The following is a 17,268-nucleotide window of genomic DNA, read 5'->3' as shown; positions in this document are numbered from 1 at the left end:
TTTTGAAAAATTTGGCCGTCTTTACTAGGGTGTCAAAACGGGTAATCCCGTTACTCCACAAAATCGGCAGAATTGGGTTAGGCCCGAGATACCCTGTATGTATATAAGTAATTTTATTTTGTAATTTTAATACTTGCTAACTGGTGTGACTCAAAAATCATAATGTAATTTTTTTTATTAAGCTTTTTTTTAAAGTTTTGAACTTTTAATGTAGGTTTAAGTTTTCCTCCAACTCTTTAAGTCTGAGACTGCTTTATCGAATCAACTCCTTCCACCCGCCGCCTGTACCGATTCTACTCCTTCCACCCGCATCCGCTGCCATTTGCTGCCGCTGGTTCAGCCAGCTCTCCAGCGCCGCCAGTTCTCCCCTCCGAGGTATTTGAAATCTTAGAAGCTTCACACCGACGCTTATTGCTTGCGGAAAATTGGTCAATTTTTTTTTTATTTCTTATTCCTCTTTTATTCTAAAAGATTGAAGTAGCGAGAGTTGTACTTGAATTGAGCTGGCCGTGAATTTATAAATTGATTTGGGAGTGTTTCATGGTAATTGGCTTGACGTGATGCTCAAACTTGTATGGTAGGATGTTTTATGTAGAAATAGGTGTTTTGCTCAATACTTTGGCTTTTGATGTTTTGGCATAATTGAAGTTGGAATTTCTCAATCTATTACTATATTCATAGGCTGTTTAAGCTTGTGTATTGTTATGGATTTATATTTTTATTACTGCTCATTGCTGTATCAATTGTATGAATCGGTTGAAGTTTGCTGATTTCAAGTTTGCGATTTTTTTTGCTGAAATCTGCTGAATTAATATTTCTCAACTGATTCGCATATGAAGATTTTGAGAAAAGGAAAAAAGATTGATTAAATTGGTAAATGGATGCCAATGAAGAAATTATGTTTATATGTTTATACTCATTTTTAGGCATTATGTTGGTTGATGCTTGAGTTTGATTGTGTTTAGTGGACAAATTAGTCTAGTAGTATCACACTCTGATATGATTATTCTGCTGTATTGTTTGATTTTTGATTGTTTTAGCTTTGTTGGCTTCAAATGATATGTTTGTTTTCTTAGAAATGAATGCGCCATCTCCAGTCCACGACGACAATGATAATGGGGAGCAGACTTTCATAGATGAAAGTGATATAATTAACGAGTATGAAATCGATGATGAAGGTACAATTGTGCAGCTGTGTTATTATCTTCTATAGAGTGTATTTGATTACAAACATGCTGGTTGAGATTCTATCTTCTTTATAATATGTGTAGTGCGCTTTTGTACGTTTTTGTACTGATTGACCTAATTGTGGCTTTAGAACTCCCTGATGCTGATGAGGAAGGTGGCTCCGGTGGAGAAGAAGAATTTGGTGCGTCCATTTAATGCAATTTTCTTTCAACCATGTCACTTATTTAAATTTAATCCATGTTGGCATTTGTGAAAGAAAAACAATTTCGTATTGTTGTCTTACCCCATCATCCTTCTTTGGCTGCAGATGGAGTTGATGATTCTGTACATATATTCACTGGTCACACAGGTGAACTATACTATTCTCGTCTTTCGGTTTTTTTTTAGTTTTATTGTGTACATGTTACTCATTCTTAAAAAATCTGATCTGGTTCGTACATCTAATAATGTGTTCTTAATAAATGCTTCTTTTGCATCTAGGTGAACTGTATAGTGCTGCATGTAGTCCAACAGATGCTTCTCTAGTGGCAACTGGAGGCGGAGATGATAAAGGATTTTTGTGGAGGATTGGTCAAGGGGATTGGGCTTTTGAATTGCAAGGTGTGTGGAATTGGTCTCCTGTCTTCCTGTTCACGGTTTTAGTTGTCTGATATATGAACGTAAATGGCTTTTAATGTATCAGAGTTTTAAGTATGTGTTTAATTATCAACAATCTAAACCTTTCCAACAAATTTTTCTTGTTTTGGATCCTCTTGGAGCAAAGAACTGGATGAAAAATACACTACTATTACTTTTCAAATAAAAGTTCAGTGGATTGACCTTTATCAAAAAACTGTCCATGTCTTCTTATTATATGGTGAAAATCATATATTGCTGAAGAATTTATTGATTCCATAAAGTTACTCAGTTAAATTGTCAGTTTCGCTAATTCATTATTATAGCATGGTATAAATGCAGTCCTAGACATGTAAATACTGTTTTTTATGGTATTTTTTTCGGACTACTAAAGCATTAGTTTATCACATTATTCACTGACCTTTATCTCTTATTAAGTGCATGTCTCAGTATCGAACAACTTCTTTTTATCGAAGAGTAGAAACGCTTTTAGTACGTCCGTTTGTATGTTTCATCTTCTTAAACATCCGCTACAGGCCACCAGGAAACTGTATCTAGTTTATCCTTCAGCATGGATGGACAACTGATTGCATCTGGAGGCTTGGATGGAGTAGTGAAAGTGTGGGACGTAGCAAAGGAAGAATTGAAATGTACTCTTGAGGGTCCTGGTGCAGGCATTGAGGTTATTTTTACGAAGTTATGGAGGTGTAATTTGCCATAGTTTACTTCATGTTTATGCTATATCAATGATGTGTTGTTAGTGGGTCAGGTGGCATCCGAAAGGACACTTAGTCTTGGCTGGTGCAGAGGATGCCTCAATCTGGATGTGGAATGCTGACAAAGGGGGCGCTTATCTCAATGTTTTCTCAGGTCATGGGGGTAGTGTGACCTGCGGAGATTTTACACCCGATGGTATGGACTTGTTGTCATGAGAAAAGCCTCTTGACCTTTCCTTTTGCTATGATTTTGTATTTTGGTGGCTTCATCATCTGATAATTTCACTTTCTGAAGGTAAAATAATTTGTAGTGGTTCTGATGATGCAACTATGAAAATTTGGAACCCTAAAAATGCGGAAATCATTCATGATGTTAGAGGTACGTTATTTGGTTGGTTTTTGTTTTCATTTTCATCTATGTGTGAAACTTGAGCTGCCTTTTGTTGTATATATGACTACACTATTTACGACTTCCCTTTCCATTATTATTATACTTGTTCCATTTTCCTTTTCTTTTCTTTAAATTCTTTCATATCTGCAATTTTTTGCTACAACACCGAAATCTGATAAACGAACTGTATTTTTATTAAAAGGTCATCCTTATCACACTGAAGGAATCACATGCTTGACAATCAGCTCCGATTCTAGTCTTGTCATTACTGGTTCAAGCGATGGTTCGGTGCACGTTGTCAATATATCAACGGGCAAGGTACTTCTTTACCTCATTTCACCTCTCATTATTTCTTATACTGCTTAGGCAAATGAGTGATCTTATCATGTCTCAATCCACAGGTTGTTCTCTCCTTGAATGCACATACAGAATCAGTAGAGTCCGTTGCTTTTGAACCAAGGTTTTCCCCTGCCACTTTTTCCTCTTCCTGGACGAATTAGACATAGAAAAGATTCATTCGGACATTCTCTTGTGAAAATTGCGTAGAATATTTACTGGTATAACTTCCTTCTTGTAGCTCTCGACGGGATAGCTGGAGGGCTGCAACCGGAGGCCTGGACAAGAAGCTCATAATCTGGGATCAGCATTCATCTCCACGTTGCATATGCGAACACGAGGTTTGCATAACTAGTTATCATGAGTTCTTTTTTCGATAGAGGCAGGCTTAAGAGTACATGATTTCCCTACGTTGTGCAGGACACCGTGACATGTTTGCTATGGCTTGCCGGTTCGAGATACATAGCCACAGGCTGTCTTGACGGGAAGGTACGCATATGGGACAGCCTATCCGGAGATTGTGCCAAAGTGCTCAGTGGACACTCCGATGCCATTCAATCCATTGCTGTGTCGTCTAATGGAGAATACCTTGTGTCTGTTTCGATCGATGAAACTGCTCGGGTGTTTGAGATTGCAGAGTTCAGATAGATATTCATTCATGGCAGAATCGTGAGTTCAAGCTTCATTTATCTTTTGGTTTACTTTTCAGACAACCTTAAAAGCTTGTGTTGAGTAAAGTGTGGTATTTATATATGTATCATAGCTTGGATGATATATACTGTTATGGAAGTTTTGGTTTATTTATCTTCATTTTCAGATTTTTGAACACTAAATATATCTGGAACTCAACTGGAAGTGTAATAATCTTCAATAAATTTGTGAACTAATGCCAATAGTATAGAATATATATCTAGTTAGTGGCAAATGTGTTGTTATCAAATTTATCTTTTTTGTTTGAGTTTTGTAGTATAACTTAATGAATGTTGTCCGGTTAGATAGATAATGCCCAATATTTAATCTCGAGACTGTCATTTAAAGATTAGGCTTGACTTATAAATTTTCCACTCCATATTCGATGAAAGTCATTCGGAACTATCATTTTGTATGGCACGGGGGTAGATTTTTCATAGCAAAATTCGGTCCAATACATCGTAATTAACATGTTGGTTAACCGTAGTCTAAAATACACAAGAAATATCGGCTTCGGGTCTCGAGCCTCTTGCTCTTTCCGTGTATTACAAAATTAATCTTGGATAATCTCGGACAAATTCAATCTTACAACAAATTAATCTCAATTAACTGAACAAATCAACCACAGTAGCAAGACTAATTCATTTGTATATGTACATCAACATATCATCCAGTCAAGAATCTAATTTCAACGTGTAACATCATATCCTAACAATCAAACCATCACAAGCAAGAATCGACTATCCCTACGCCTCCGGCCTCCTTGCCGTCTCCTAGTCCCTCCCCAGCTCCGCACAACAGCACCACCGGACTGCTTCAAGATCGAGCTCATTGATAACTTGGATTGTTTCCTTGTTTTCGCGCTGCCCTGTTTGAAGCCCTTCTTCCCCCTCTTCTGGCCCTTCCCGGAAGAGCGTTTGCTGAAACGAGACGAGTTTAGAGTGTTTTCCTCCGTTGCATCTGTCTCGAGTTTCACAACCACTTCAGCAAACCAGCACAGGTTTCTGAAGTTTGCTAGTGGATCGAGAACATCAGCGTCTACCACGACTCCGGAGGAAAAAATCGCGACTAGAGTTTTTGCAGCAGTGGTGTTATCGAGTTCCACGAATGGCTCTTCCGATGTTTCCAGTTGAATATCTTCGGATTCTCCTCTTGGAGGAGAACGCTCCTCGTTCTCCGGGCTCACTGGTCCCTTCAACGATCTTTGCTCAGGAGTCGAGGAGCTCGATGGAGCCAGATGCTCGTGTGCTACGCCACTGTTCAAGTCTATGTAACCTTCAGTTTTCAAGAAACTGTCACTGCCTCTGTTCTGTACAATCGGTTCATCATCAAATGGCAACAAATTCAAATCAATATCGAGACCAGTGAAGGCTCCGAGAGGATCAGACGAACTAGTAGGCAATGACTCCGGCTCTATGGGCTCGTTCAAATCAATGAAACAATACGTTTTCCTGATATCTGAACTGGATCTCGACAAATCCCATGTTTTAGTCGAACCAAAGTCTGAACGAGTAGCATGCTGGAAGTCGGATATTTTCTCAGGGGTACGATATGTCAACTCGGGTGCTTTGAACTGCTTCACCTGATCGTCTTGGTACATATGAGCTGGAATATGAAGGTCGACAATTCCACTTTGTTCGCTACTATTTCTTCTTATGCCACACTCGGATTGTAGAGTTGCAGGTCTCAGAAAGCTCTCTGCAACGAAATGTTTAGGCCCTTGAACGTTCCTTGATGTTAGATCAGACAACTCACGATGTGAAAGATTTCCAAGAAGCCAGTCTATTGCAGGAGAAGACTTATGAGGAATTCCAACCCCGGGATGAGACGAGGAATAGATTGATTCTGATGTTTGAGACAGTAAATGCCGTCTCACTCTCATTTCATCCATCAAGTCCCTCTGCCTTCCGTGTAAACGGTGCAGCTCCTGAACCTGTGCGTTGAAAACATTAAACAGCTCAACATTACGCAACACGAATGCCCCTCCTAATATCATTTTTATGTCGAGAGGGCCACTCTAGTTTTGATGAAACGAACAAAGAATACTAAACATATATACCAACGTTTCGTCTCAATCAACAGATGAAGCAAAGTTAAAAGGTCTGATGATGAATACCTGAAACCTAAACGTGGCTTCGTGATTCTGTATGATCTGTTTCACCATTCCCTTGTCATAACCTACGTACTGATCAGACGATGGCACAAAAATGGTGTCGGTGTAGCCTCTTTCTTCTCCATACAGGTGCCAAGAATAGCCACCTGCACCGGAATTCAGATCCCTCGTGTGGCAATACACGGGTGTGTAGCTACTGCACTGCATAGTCACTCCGGCTCACCTTGAACTGAAAACAGCACAAGTTAGTATTGTCCGTAAAGGAGCTCAAAATCCCCCAAATCGAACATACTAACACATCACATTCAAAAACTCAACAAAAATTCACAGAAATGAGCATTTCACATAGCTTTCTTCACACTATCCACTCTTCCGACTCCAAATTTGATTCGAACAGAACAAACACACGAATATAAAATTCGAACATACTAACACATCATATTCCAAAACTCAAAGACTACACAGAAATTTAAAGAAAATCATGAAGAAACAAGTCGTTGTATCCTGCAATACAGCAATAGACATTCATCACAAACTTCGCCACATATATGAAAACGTTATACGAATAATCAGGAGCATTCCAAATAGTTTTCTTCAAACTACCATCTCTTCCTCTGACTCCAAATTCGATTCAAATTTCAAAACAGAACAAGCACACGAATACAAAATTCATACATACCAACACACCATATTCCAAAACTCAAAGATGTCACAGAAATTCAAAGAAAATTATGAAGAAAAAAACAGTTCTATCCTGCAATAGACATTACTCCTCACAAACTTCACCACAAATATGAAATCCTTAAGACATTAAATCACGAGCATCTCACAGAGTTTTCGTCGCACTATCCTCTCTTTCAACTCCAAATCTGATACCAACAGAACAAAGACACGAATATGGAGATCGACATACTAACACATCACATTCCAAAACTCAAAGATTACACAGAAATTCAAAGAAAATCATGAAGAAACAAACAGTTCTATCATGCAATAGACATCACTCCCCACAAGCTTCACCACAAATTAAATTTCTTAAACCAAAGCATTTCACATAGTTTTCTACAACCTATCATCTCTCTACTAACTATATGAATTTGCAACAAACACACAAATACAAACTAGAAAGATTCAAGAACCACCTTCTTCAAATAAGAAAAGCAAACACACAAGCCTCTGAGAAGGAGATCATATAATCCAAAACTGTCTTAATTTGAGAAGTATGAAAAAATCTAACTAACTTTTCACAAAATTGCACATCCATATAAGACCAAACAGTATCCAAGAATACTTTATCGTTTGATAAGATCAAGCCGACATTTATCCAGCTAAGCAAGGAAAAAACCATCAATATGATTCCTTATGTTGACATTAGGCCAAAAAAACTCACCACCTCCAACAGAAGATCAGATTGTGACAAGATAAGATTTGGACTTCAAAGCATCACACCAATTAATGTTCTTGACTATAAACCAGAAAAGCCAAGAATTTGAGATTTTAGGAAGATAAATTCACTTTTTTTCACCAAGAATTTGGAAAATGGAAACAAGAGAGAAACTATCTTGTATTATGAGAGATCACACCAGTTTACATCTCAACTTTAAAGCATCACACCAATTAGTGTTCTTGACCATGAGCCAGAAAAGCCAAGAATTTGAGATTTAAGGAAGATAAATTCACTTTTTTTCACCAAGAATTTGACAAAATGGAGACAAGAGAGAAACTGTCTTGAATTATGAGAGATCACACAACTTATCCCAGAAGAGAAAGACAAAAGGAAAACACACACACACACTGGCTGACTGACACACACAAACACACACACACAGTGGGGCAGCATTCTGAGAAGAGAGAAATGCCCAGATGAGAAAATGAAGAAAAGATCAGACCCATAATCCATCTTCTCAGAGAAAACAACAAAGATTGGAACTTTACCTGAAAAGGATAAAACCAAAACCAAAACCAACTCAAAATCACAGCTTGATTACTTCACCAACATCGAAATTGCTCGGAAAATCAGGTAACAATGAAAGCGGGAAAAGGGTGCTTGGAGAGAGGAAAAAATCTCAGTGAAGAGAGCGGATTATGGGATGAAAGTGAAACTGAAACAGCTCAGAGACTTTGCTAAAGCTTGCATTTTTTTAGAGAGAGGGAGAGAGAGAGGAGGGAGGCATGAAAACATTGAAAAGGAGGCTTAAATTTGCAGAGAAGCAAAGGCAAAAGGAAAAGCGAAAAAAGGTGAGGTGCGTGAGAGAGAGAAGATTGGAGTTTGTTTCTGGATCTGCTGGGGCCACACGCACTGGGCAAAGAAGGTGGAGAGAGAGAAGAGGAATATATTTTGGGATTTGTCAATACATATGACTCTCTGAGAGGGAGACAGAGGTTCCAGTATATTACGTGGATTGCTTTAAATTCTGGAGCGAAATTACGTTTCGATACTTATCTTTCACTTTTGCACATAAATGATATATAATTTTTTTATATTAATTTAATATGCTAATCATATGATTTCTTTATTATAGAAGATATTTTTAAAAATTTCAATTAAATAGTATAAATATGTAATTATATTTTCTCCCTTTTTTCCTTTTTTTAGTTTCTTCTTCACTCTTTTTTTCTTCATTTTCTTCCTTTTTTTTAACATTTTATCTTTCTTTCTTCTCTTTTTTTTCTCTCCTTAGTTTATATTTCTTCTTCTTTCTTTTTTCTTTTATCTTCTTTTTCTTCTTTCCTTTTAGTTTTTTATACATACATCAATTGCATTCATAATATAAATCAAGAACAAAATATCTAATTAAATTAATATTTAAAATAATTAAATCAATTGAATATTTTTTATTAAATTACTTTATACTCATTTTAAGATTGAAGCACCTAACTAAAAATATTCGACTCTTTATATCATTATGAATACAATTCACAATTATTATTACATAATATTATATAATTCATAATTTATATAATTATACTATAGTTATTTATTAATTAGTATTATAACAATAATAATTTATAATAATTAAATATAATTATAACTATAATTATAATCAACTATATTTGAATGATATTAAAAATTAATTAATTATTAATTTATAATATCAAAATAATAATATTAATATTGATTAATAATAATAGTATAAAGAGTGAAGAGAATGAGAAAAGATATTACAATATCACTTTTGGTACTAATTTTATGTGTGCCTAAAATATCTTTTATGACATAAATGAGAAAATGTATTTGTTTAGACGATATTTTGGGAAGAAAATTGCATCAGTACCAAAAATGTGATTTATAGGTACCAAAAGCGATATAAAATAAAAATCAGGTACCATTTACGTGCGAAAGTGAAAGATCAGGTATCATGCACGTAGTTCATTCTGAATTTTAAAATATAGCATGAAGATAAAGGTTAATTGATGAGATTTTCTATAATTTTTATGAAGTTTGCATTGATAGTACAATTTGTTGTTATTACATTAAAATAGATATTTTTAGTTTTTTTTTTTAACTTTGAAAAAATTACTACTACTATATTGTGAGTTACTTCCTCCGTTCCACAGTAACAGAGACGTTTATTTTTGGCACGAAGATTAAGAAAAATTGTGTTAGGTGAGTTAGTAAAAGGGAGAGTAAAGTGGAAAATGAAAAAAGGTAGAGAGGTGAAAAGAGAATAAAGTAAGATAGAGTAAAGTAGGTGTGGAAAAATATGTTGACTTTTACTAAAAAGGAAAATTACTCTATTCGTATGGAATGTACCAAAATGGCAAAATACTCTATTACTATAGAACGAAGGGAGTATAATTTTTGTTATTTATATTTATATAATTTTTTATATAATTATGAGTTTGCGCTCACAATGCGCACGGATTTGATCAGAGTGAGGGGGCGAAAGTAAAGAAGGGGAGATAGGGTGGCTAATGGTGAAGGAGTTGAGAGAAGACGGTGATGGCGATGGAGGAGGGGTAGATAACAACAAGGCATGAAGGGGGAGGATGAGGAAGTGGGAGGCAATGAAGGAGACGGTGTCGATGGTGAGGATGGGGTGAAGGTCACGGTTGGGGGGCGAACGAGGGGAGGAATAAAACAATAACATTTATGCGCGCATTAGTGTGATGGAGGCAAGACAAGCCACCACCCTCCAATGCATCTTGCGCTCCATGCACGGTGCACGTGTGTGCACCTTCTCCTGTGTTGTTAATGCTCTTATTATTAATATAAAAAGAAAAACTGAAAAAATACAAAAAATAATTGTAAATAAATTAAGCTTTAATCACATTGGGATGGTTTTGCTTTTTTGGGCTCTCTCTATAGTTAGATCATATTTGTATTTACCAATAATGTGGGATTTTAATTATTCTACCAACAATATTCGCTACAATCTAAAGTATAAGAGAAACATAACCACCAACATGTCAACTACCAATTCTAAATTTATAGTCTTAATCTCACTTAGTCAACTCTAATCTTCTAACTATATCACAACATTATATAAATAAATAAATTACATTAAAATACATTTAGATGAATGCAATTAATTCGATTATTAACTAAGTAAAGCTACTTATCTTCGCAAATTAGATTAATTAATTTACAATCATATCATTGTTCAATAGTGTCAACAACTTTCGTAAGCATATGCTATTATTGCAAAATTCCAACATTGAATAATTATAAATTGATTTTCTAATTTCGACAAAATCATATTGAGGCCAGATTCCTATGATGTTATAGTATATCCTATGATTAAAATATTCATTACTAAATAGTTGAATAATTAATTAACGACAGTACTACTCCCATTCCAATTAATATACATTAACTCTTCCAACTACCAATGATAAAGTTTAGCATATAATAATAGAAGTCGATCGTGATCTGGATTTACAAAAAATAATTATTTGAAGGACCAGTGTCTTATTTTAGTTAATAATAGCAGTATAAAATTAAGTCTTATTTTACTAGTACTATTATTATTAATTATGATGATCTTTTAATATTTCTAAGTTACATAATGTAATATTTCTAAGTTACATAATGTACTTACTAAAACTCTTGATATTACATGTACTATTTTCTATTCTATGATTCTATCCATACCATATTATAAATTCGTTTCTCTTTCATTATTGTCATTTCATAAATTCATGACATACATCCTGAGTCAAATTAAGTGTCAAATAGCTCATTTTATAGGTTGTTTAAATAGTATCAACCATCAACCAATATGTCAAATCTCAAACGGCAAAATTGACTCGTCTTAGTTTAGTTTAATTTAATCGAAAAATTATTCAAAAAATAGCATAATCAGGATTTAGCTATTCTTCGAAATTAATTACATTTATATATTTACCAATGAGACATATCTGAAGTAACAAAATTGAGATATCACAATTTTGTTCTTAGATAGTGTATAATATGTCACACCTATATTGTGAATGTGGTGGGTGTAGTGGCGTGGCCCCACCAATATTGGTATAAAAAGGTTAGTAACAAAAAAAGAACTAAATTTTAATGTTAATTTCTATTCTAATTTGATAAATATAAACAAAAATTAATAAAATATAACCCTATAATTATAAATGAAAATAGTTCATGAATATATTTGTGTCCACTGATTTTTTTTTCAAAATTCTTCCATGCCTCTCAAGTCTCACTAACAGCTACCGTCACAAATAGAGATTTTTTTTAGATTTCGCTTTCGCAATTGCTTAAAATCAGATAGTGCCAAATTCCTACTATTCCTCGCATTTTACAAAAAAGAGAATATTTATTTTCCTATTTATAAAGGTGTTACTAATGTTTTGTGGCAATTACCCGTAGAGCCTCACACAGTGAGAAGTTCATATATCCCAATAAAAAAATAGAGGCGATACAATGACAACCGGTGTTAACAATGACATCAAACGACAAAGAACAAAAACAAGGGTTGAAACAAGCTACCAAATTCAATGGAGTTTTTCGTTCTTCATTTCGACAACAAGTCAATCGATCCCTCGACCTCACATGCATCTGTCATTGTTGAATCCTAATTAAGTGCCGAAGCTAAAGCACTTTTATAATAAATAATAGTTTCTCATTTTGTAGACTTACAATCATGATTTGTTTGTGTTTCTCCTTCTGAGTTTAGAGATTTTTAAAGACTTTAAAAATAAATTAAAAGATGCATTTTATCAATTTAAGATTTTAAAGGTTATAAATGCTTCTCTATGAGACATTACTATCTAAGGCTCAAATAATACTAGCATTTCCCTTTTTCTTTTTTTTCCATTGATTTACAGAGTGTAAATTATAAATGAAAATGATACAAATTGCTCTATTATAGAAGCTAGTTAATATAGCTAAAGAATACACATTTCGAAATTGGGTCATAAATACAAAATTAAGACTGTTTCCCCTCATGCGCAATACTATATTATTAGGAGCCTAGTCAACTTATGTCTTCGACTTTCGAGATACAACTCACGTGCACACGCACTCGAAGACTCGAACCTCCGATTCATTAATTTGAAAAGAATTGTCTTACTAATTAAGTTGTATTTTGTCTAATTACCTACTATTAGTTTCATAACATCTTATAGATTGAGGAAAGTTATTTTACTAATTAAACTTATCTTCGTTTAATAATCTATTGTTTTATCTTTCATAACATCTTATGATAGATTGGAAAACTAAATATCTTACCAATTAAGCTCCATTTGTTTGATTACCCTACTGTTTTAAATTTTCATAATATCTAAGATTATCTTGCAAATTAAGTTATGATTAGTATGATTATATACTAATTTTAATTTACATAGCATCTTATAATAAATTGAGGGTCTTACCCATTAAGTTGCACTTCGTCTAATTCATAAAATCTTATAATGGACTAAGAAGAAAAATACTGCTCAATTAAGTTGCCTTTCACCAAATTACTTAATATTTTTAGTTTTATAGCAGTATTTCATTTCAAGAGTTCATTATAGGGGATTCACCTAAAACATTAGGTTATTTGAGCCCAAATATATTTTCGAATTGGACCAAAATATATTTAGTCTGCTGGCTTAAATCATTTCATTTTTCAAACTGGTTTGGGCTAAAATGTTTTAAAGAAATAACACTTGCGAATTTGGGCTCATAATGTTAATATGGGTTTAAAGCTTAAACTATCTTTTAAATTGGTTATTTTTAAAATATTAAGTGTATTTAAAGATACATATAAATTATTTTAATCCAAAATAAAATGATATATTTATTACTAAAATAAAGTTAGTTGGAGACTTGGAGACTTCATATTATCATTCATTTATAGAATTTGACTATAGAATATAAATGTACTTTGTAGTTTGTACAATTAATAATATTATATTTTTTTATATTCTTGGAAATTATAAAGTTTACTAAAAATTCTAGTTTTGCTCGTAACTTTATATGGCAGCAAATATTATACGTGAACGACAACATCAATGATAAGTAATGGTAGTAGTTTATGACCTAAACTTTGGTATTTTGATCCATGATTTTGATCCATGATTCATAACCAACTATTATTCGGTGCATCAAAATTAATCACTATCGCCCATCCAAAAAAAAATAGTCTTTTTTATATATATTAGTCTGTGCATCAAAATTAATCACTAGTAGTATTTATTTATAGTAGATTGTTCTTTCTACTTAAGCCACTTTTTCTCTTCATCTCTTTACTTTAATAGCACTAACCTTTATAATTAAAATCTACGTTGTCCATCATCATCATTTCAGAATAGTGGAAGGGTTGAATTGAAGTTACTTAGATTAACACATAATCTATAATAATAATAATAATAATAATAATAATAATAATAATAATAATAATAATATTCAAGTTGCAATCTGCAAATAGTACTTGTCCTATTTATAGAGAGAGATCAAGCAACCACCAAAAACTACAAACTCAAAAAAAGAATTGAGCATCCCATCATGTTTTTACACCGTGGAGTAGAGACAGAGAGAGAGGAACAAAAACCATTAGCTGCCTCAAAACCCATCATTTCTTCATCCATCGACATTAATCTTGAAGCAACTTGTCCGAGCACCATTGCCGCCGTGTTCAAGCTCACCAGAAAACGAGTGCTGAGAAGGCGAGGAACACCGAGAAGCAGAGGAAGACGGCGTTTGAGAGCCGGATCCCTGCATCACTCAAGTCAGTATTGGGGTTTATCCCTGACGGGCCTAGAACGGGGTTTCCTAGTCCGCCAGTGTTGGGGTTCGTCATGCCCGGGGTGCTACCCGTCGTCCCGGAGACCGGAGTCGTAGTCCCCGTTGTGGGGGTGGTGGAAGCACTGCACTAATTAACAGCAAATCATGTTACTTATGAGTTATAAAAAGGGATCTTCTGACAACATTTCAAGTTAAAAAAAAATGGACAAGATTTTCTGACAATATCTACTTCAAATTAATTTAATGGTATAAGAAAAACTAGTTTTAATCCAAACTTAGTGTCATTTCGCCTCAAATTTACGCACGCCCACATGCGATAGCTAGTGAATTATAGTACGGTGTAAAATATACGAGTGGCATTGCACTCGCTGACAGATGAATCTATTCCATAGGACGGTTGTAGAACGAAAGGGGAGCCCGTCGATTCAACACACCATGTCTATTTCGTGAATCGTGATCACAAGGAAGACAACTAGCTATAGGAATGAATGCTCAATATTAGGGAACTAAGGACACACCTAACTCCATCCAATTCTAATAATGATACATAGATCTTTCTATGTTGAGCACACATAACATTTATTTTATTTATCTCAGGAAAAAAATAAATATACAGTGATTGGTTGTGTAATAGTGCAAGCAATTACTGCCATAAATTCTACAGTCTGTAGACTCCTGTGGCTTTCTCATGGGTGCAGAAGTTTGGGCAATCTTGGAATATCCACCACCACTTTTTTGACTAAAGGAGTAAAGAGTGATGAAAAAAGTGAAATATCTAAAGCTTTAGATGCTCTACCATTTGCCCATCATTATTTTGGAACATCTTGAAAGATTGTTGAAAGATGATTTTTTTTTATTTAATACGAATACCAAACTGAATTTGTTTATTCCAAAAACTAAATCTCTGCATTTGATAGGAATGAATCTTCAATGGTCCAAAAAGGCCATGCTTTATGAAGCATATTTGACCTTTTGGAAGATGCCATTCTAGTTAAATAAACAAGAATCTAATACAAAAACTTAATCCCTCCGTCCTCTCATTAAAGATGACCACTTTCTTGAATGACACGGTATTTTAGGTGGAATTGTTGAGTGTAGTAAAATAGAAAGAAAGATGAGAGAAATTTATATATTCATCTTAGTTGGGACAAATCGAAAATGAAATGTGGCAAATCTTGAATTGCGCGAGAGGAGTATAAAGCAACCTCCACCTCAATCCGAGATCCACTGCACCGTTTCTTAGCGTGTATACACCAAAACGGGATAGAGGATCAAGTGTTTCGACACGAAACTAGACAGCTTAAAATGCAATCACCAACCAACCCCAAATTAACTAGCATGTTTTATGCAAGTGCACGGACAGATCAAGGAAAGGGCAAAGTGTAAGGAGAAAAAGGGAAACCATTTAAAGTTTTGGAATTTTAAACCATCTTCTCAACCTAAAGTTGAAATTTTTATGCAGTTCAAATTGGATTCCAATGCAGCATAATGACAAGAATAGAAAGAGGATAGCTTCTTTTGAGTGAAAAAGGACATGACATAAAGTTGGAAATTTTGAAATGGGGGTGGGTAGTTCCATACAACTGGAGGGCAAATCAGGGATTTCACACCCCAATAAAACCGACAGGGTTTCAGACAATGCATTGAAGAGTGAACTGTCATATTCCCAATTATATATTCGTGCTTCATTTCAAGATTATGAAACCAAATTTTGTAGTACTACACAATTATATACTTCTTCCCAAGAAAAGATAAATTTATTTCGACACAAGTTTTAATAAACATGGTATCTAACCTACAATATGAGTGAATTGGTATATTAGTACTATCAAAGTGACAAAAATTAAATCTTTTTGGTAAGATTGTAAAAAGAGTTAATTAAAATTACCTTGCAGTTGCAGGATACGAACACCCAGAAATGCCTGTAAAATCCACAAGAAAAAAGACAAAAATTCTGAATCAATAATTTATTAATCACAAAGCAGATCTGATAAACACAAAATAAAATATAAAAATATAATGCGGAGTTAGTAATTTGTAGAGATTAAATTGAAAATATTTTTTTAATGTACGAATATTTATCAAATGCATTCGATCTATTCTAATTTCTATAGGTCGAAATTATAAAAAATTGAGTTATGAATTTTAAAGTAAAATTAAAAAACTGACTAGGATCGGAGGAGGTGACGGTGGCGGCGCCGGCGAAGTCGCAGGCGGTGGATTGTTGGCGGTTTCTCTGGAAATAGCTGTTGGCGGCGTAGCTGCAGTGAGCCTTGACGGTGTTGGGTTGGAAGCAGGGCCCGTTTTGATGGATCGGGTTGCAATCCGCGCCGGCTCCGCATGCGTAGTCTAGCGCCTTCTGCAGCTGTGGATCGGTTAATCCATCCTTGCACACGCACCACAACGCGCCTAAATCAAATCATAATTACTTCCATTTCTCAATTAAGTCTAGTAAAATGCAGCTATAATGTTTTTTGAGAGAAATAGCTAACAAATTTAGGAAATGTGAGGCTAAAATGAGAAATTAAAATGCAACTATAAAATAAAATTGGAAAGAAAATAAAAGGAGCAAAAAGGTGAAATTGGAATCAGGAAGAACTGCGTAGTTTTGTTGAGGAATGAGGAGTTAAGAGGTGAAATTGAAATTGAAAATATGTAGCGGAGATTTGGAGGTTTTGATTTGAGAGAAAAGTGGAGAAATGAGGAGCTTACTGGAGTGGGCGGCGATGGAGAGGAGGAGAGTGATGAGCAGGAAAGCAGCCATTGATTATTGAGCGCAGTGTAGGTGGATTCGAGAGGGAGAAGAAGAGAATGGTGGAAGCGAAGTGAGAGAGAGTGAGAGTGGAGGAGTGAGAGAGTGATTATTAATTGGTGAATGTTTTTGAGAGGGAGAGAGAGAAGGTGGGGCCAGGCTGCTGGTGGTGTCGCCTTCTCCGACTTAATTTCCGCTCTCTCTTTTTGGGACCGTCTTGAGCTCTGTGTGCGTCTTTTTTGTGCACCACCCGGCGTGCTGCACGCTCTCTCGTGCGAGTTTTCGAGTAGC

General features: G+C 34.9%; 3 protein-coding genes across 5 annotated transcripts; 1 reads left to right on the top strand and 2 right to left on the bottom strand.

Annotated features, from left to right (window-relative positions):
- Positions 1 to 214: 214 nt before the first annotated feature.
- Positions 215 to 4,056, top strand: LOC125216790 (transducin family protein / WD-40 repeat family protein). Its single transcript, XM_048118560.2, has 12 exons — positions 215 to 375; positions 1,077 to 1,178; positions 1,319 to 1,369; positions 1,496 to 1,537; positions 1,669 to 1,788; positions 2,340 to 2,485; positions 2,565 to 2,715; positions 2,815 to 2,898; positions 3,113 to 3,228; positions 3,312 to 3,370; positions 3,488 to 3,587; positions 3,667 to 4,056. The coding sequence occupies exons 2-12, from the start codon at positions 1,079 to 1,081 to the stop codon at positions 3,892 to 3,894; spliced, it is 1,197 nt and encodes a 398-aa protein (XP_047974517.1). The 5' UTR covers positions 215 to 375; positions 1,077 to 1,078; the 3' UTR covers positions 3,895 to 4,056.
- A 465-nt stretch (positions 4,057 to 4,521) lies between these two features.
- LOC125216009 (uncharacterized) lies at positions 4,522 to 8,397 on the bottom strand. Of its 3 annotated transcripts, none has more exons than XM_048117607.2 (3): positions 7,985 to 8,397; positions 6,053 to 6,278; positions 4,522 to 5,869 (listed from the first exon to the last, which is right to left on the bottom strand). In XM_048117607.2, the coding sequence occupies exons 2-3, from the start codon at positions 6,254 to 6,256 to the stop codon at positions 4,652 to 4,654; spliced, it is 1,422 nt and encodes a 473-aa protein (XP_047973564.1). In that variant the 5' UTR covers positions 6,257 to 6,278; positions 7,985 to 8,397; the 3' UTR covers positions 4,522 to 4,651. The 3 variants fall into 3 exon arrangements, with proteins under 3 accessions (XP_047973564.1, XP_047973565.1, XP_047973566.1); XM_048117608.2 differs by lacking the exon at positions 7,985 to 8,397 and adding an exon at positions 7,440 to 7,970; XM_048117609.2 differs by lacking the exon at positions 7,985 to 8,397 and adding an exon at positions 7,192 to 7,424.
- A 5,456-nt stretch (positions 8,398 to 13,853) lies between these two features.
- LOC125211303 (PLASMODESMATA CALLOSE-BINDING PROTEIN 2-like) lies at positions 13,854 to 17,094 on the bottom strand. Its single transcript, XM_048111034.2, has 4 exons — positions 16,938 to 17,094; positions 16,395 to 16,634; positions 16,114 to 16,147; positions 13,854 to 14,347 (listed from the first exon to the last, which is right to left on the bottom strand). The coding sequence occupies exons 1-4, from the start codon at positions 16,987 to 16,989 to the stop codon at positions 14,122 to 14,124; spliced, it is 552 nt and encodes a 183-aa protein (XP_047966991.1). The 5' UTR covers positions 16,990 to 17,094; the 3' UTR covers positions 13,854 to 14,121.
- Positions 17,095 to 17,268: the final 174 nt, after the last annotated feature.

Source organism: Salvia hispanica, chromosome 3, assembly GCF_029641045.1.
Source record: "Salvia hispanica isolate PSC_SH4W2 chromosome 3, Shi_PSC_v1, whole genome shotgun sequence".
NCBI lineage: Eukaryota > Viridiplantae > Streptophyta > Magnoliopsida > Lamiales > Lamiaceae > Salvia > Salvia hispanica.
Note: the sequence above shows the minus strand (reverse complement) of the source record. Positions and strands in the feature narration are given on the sequence as shown.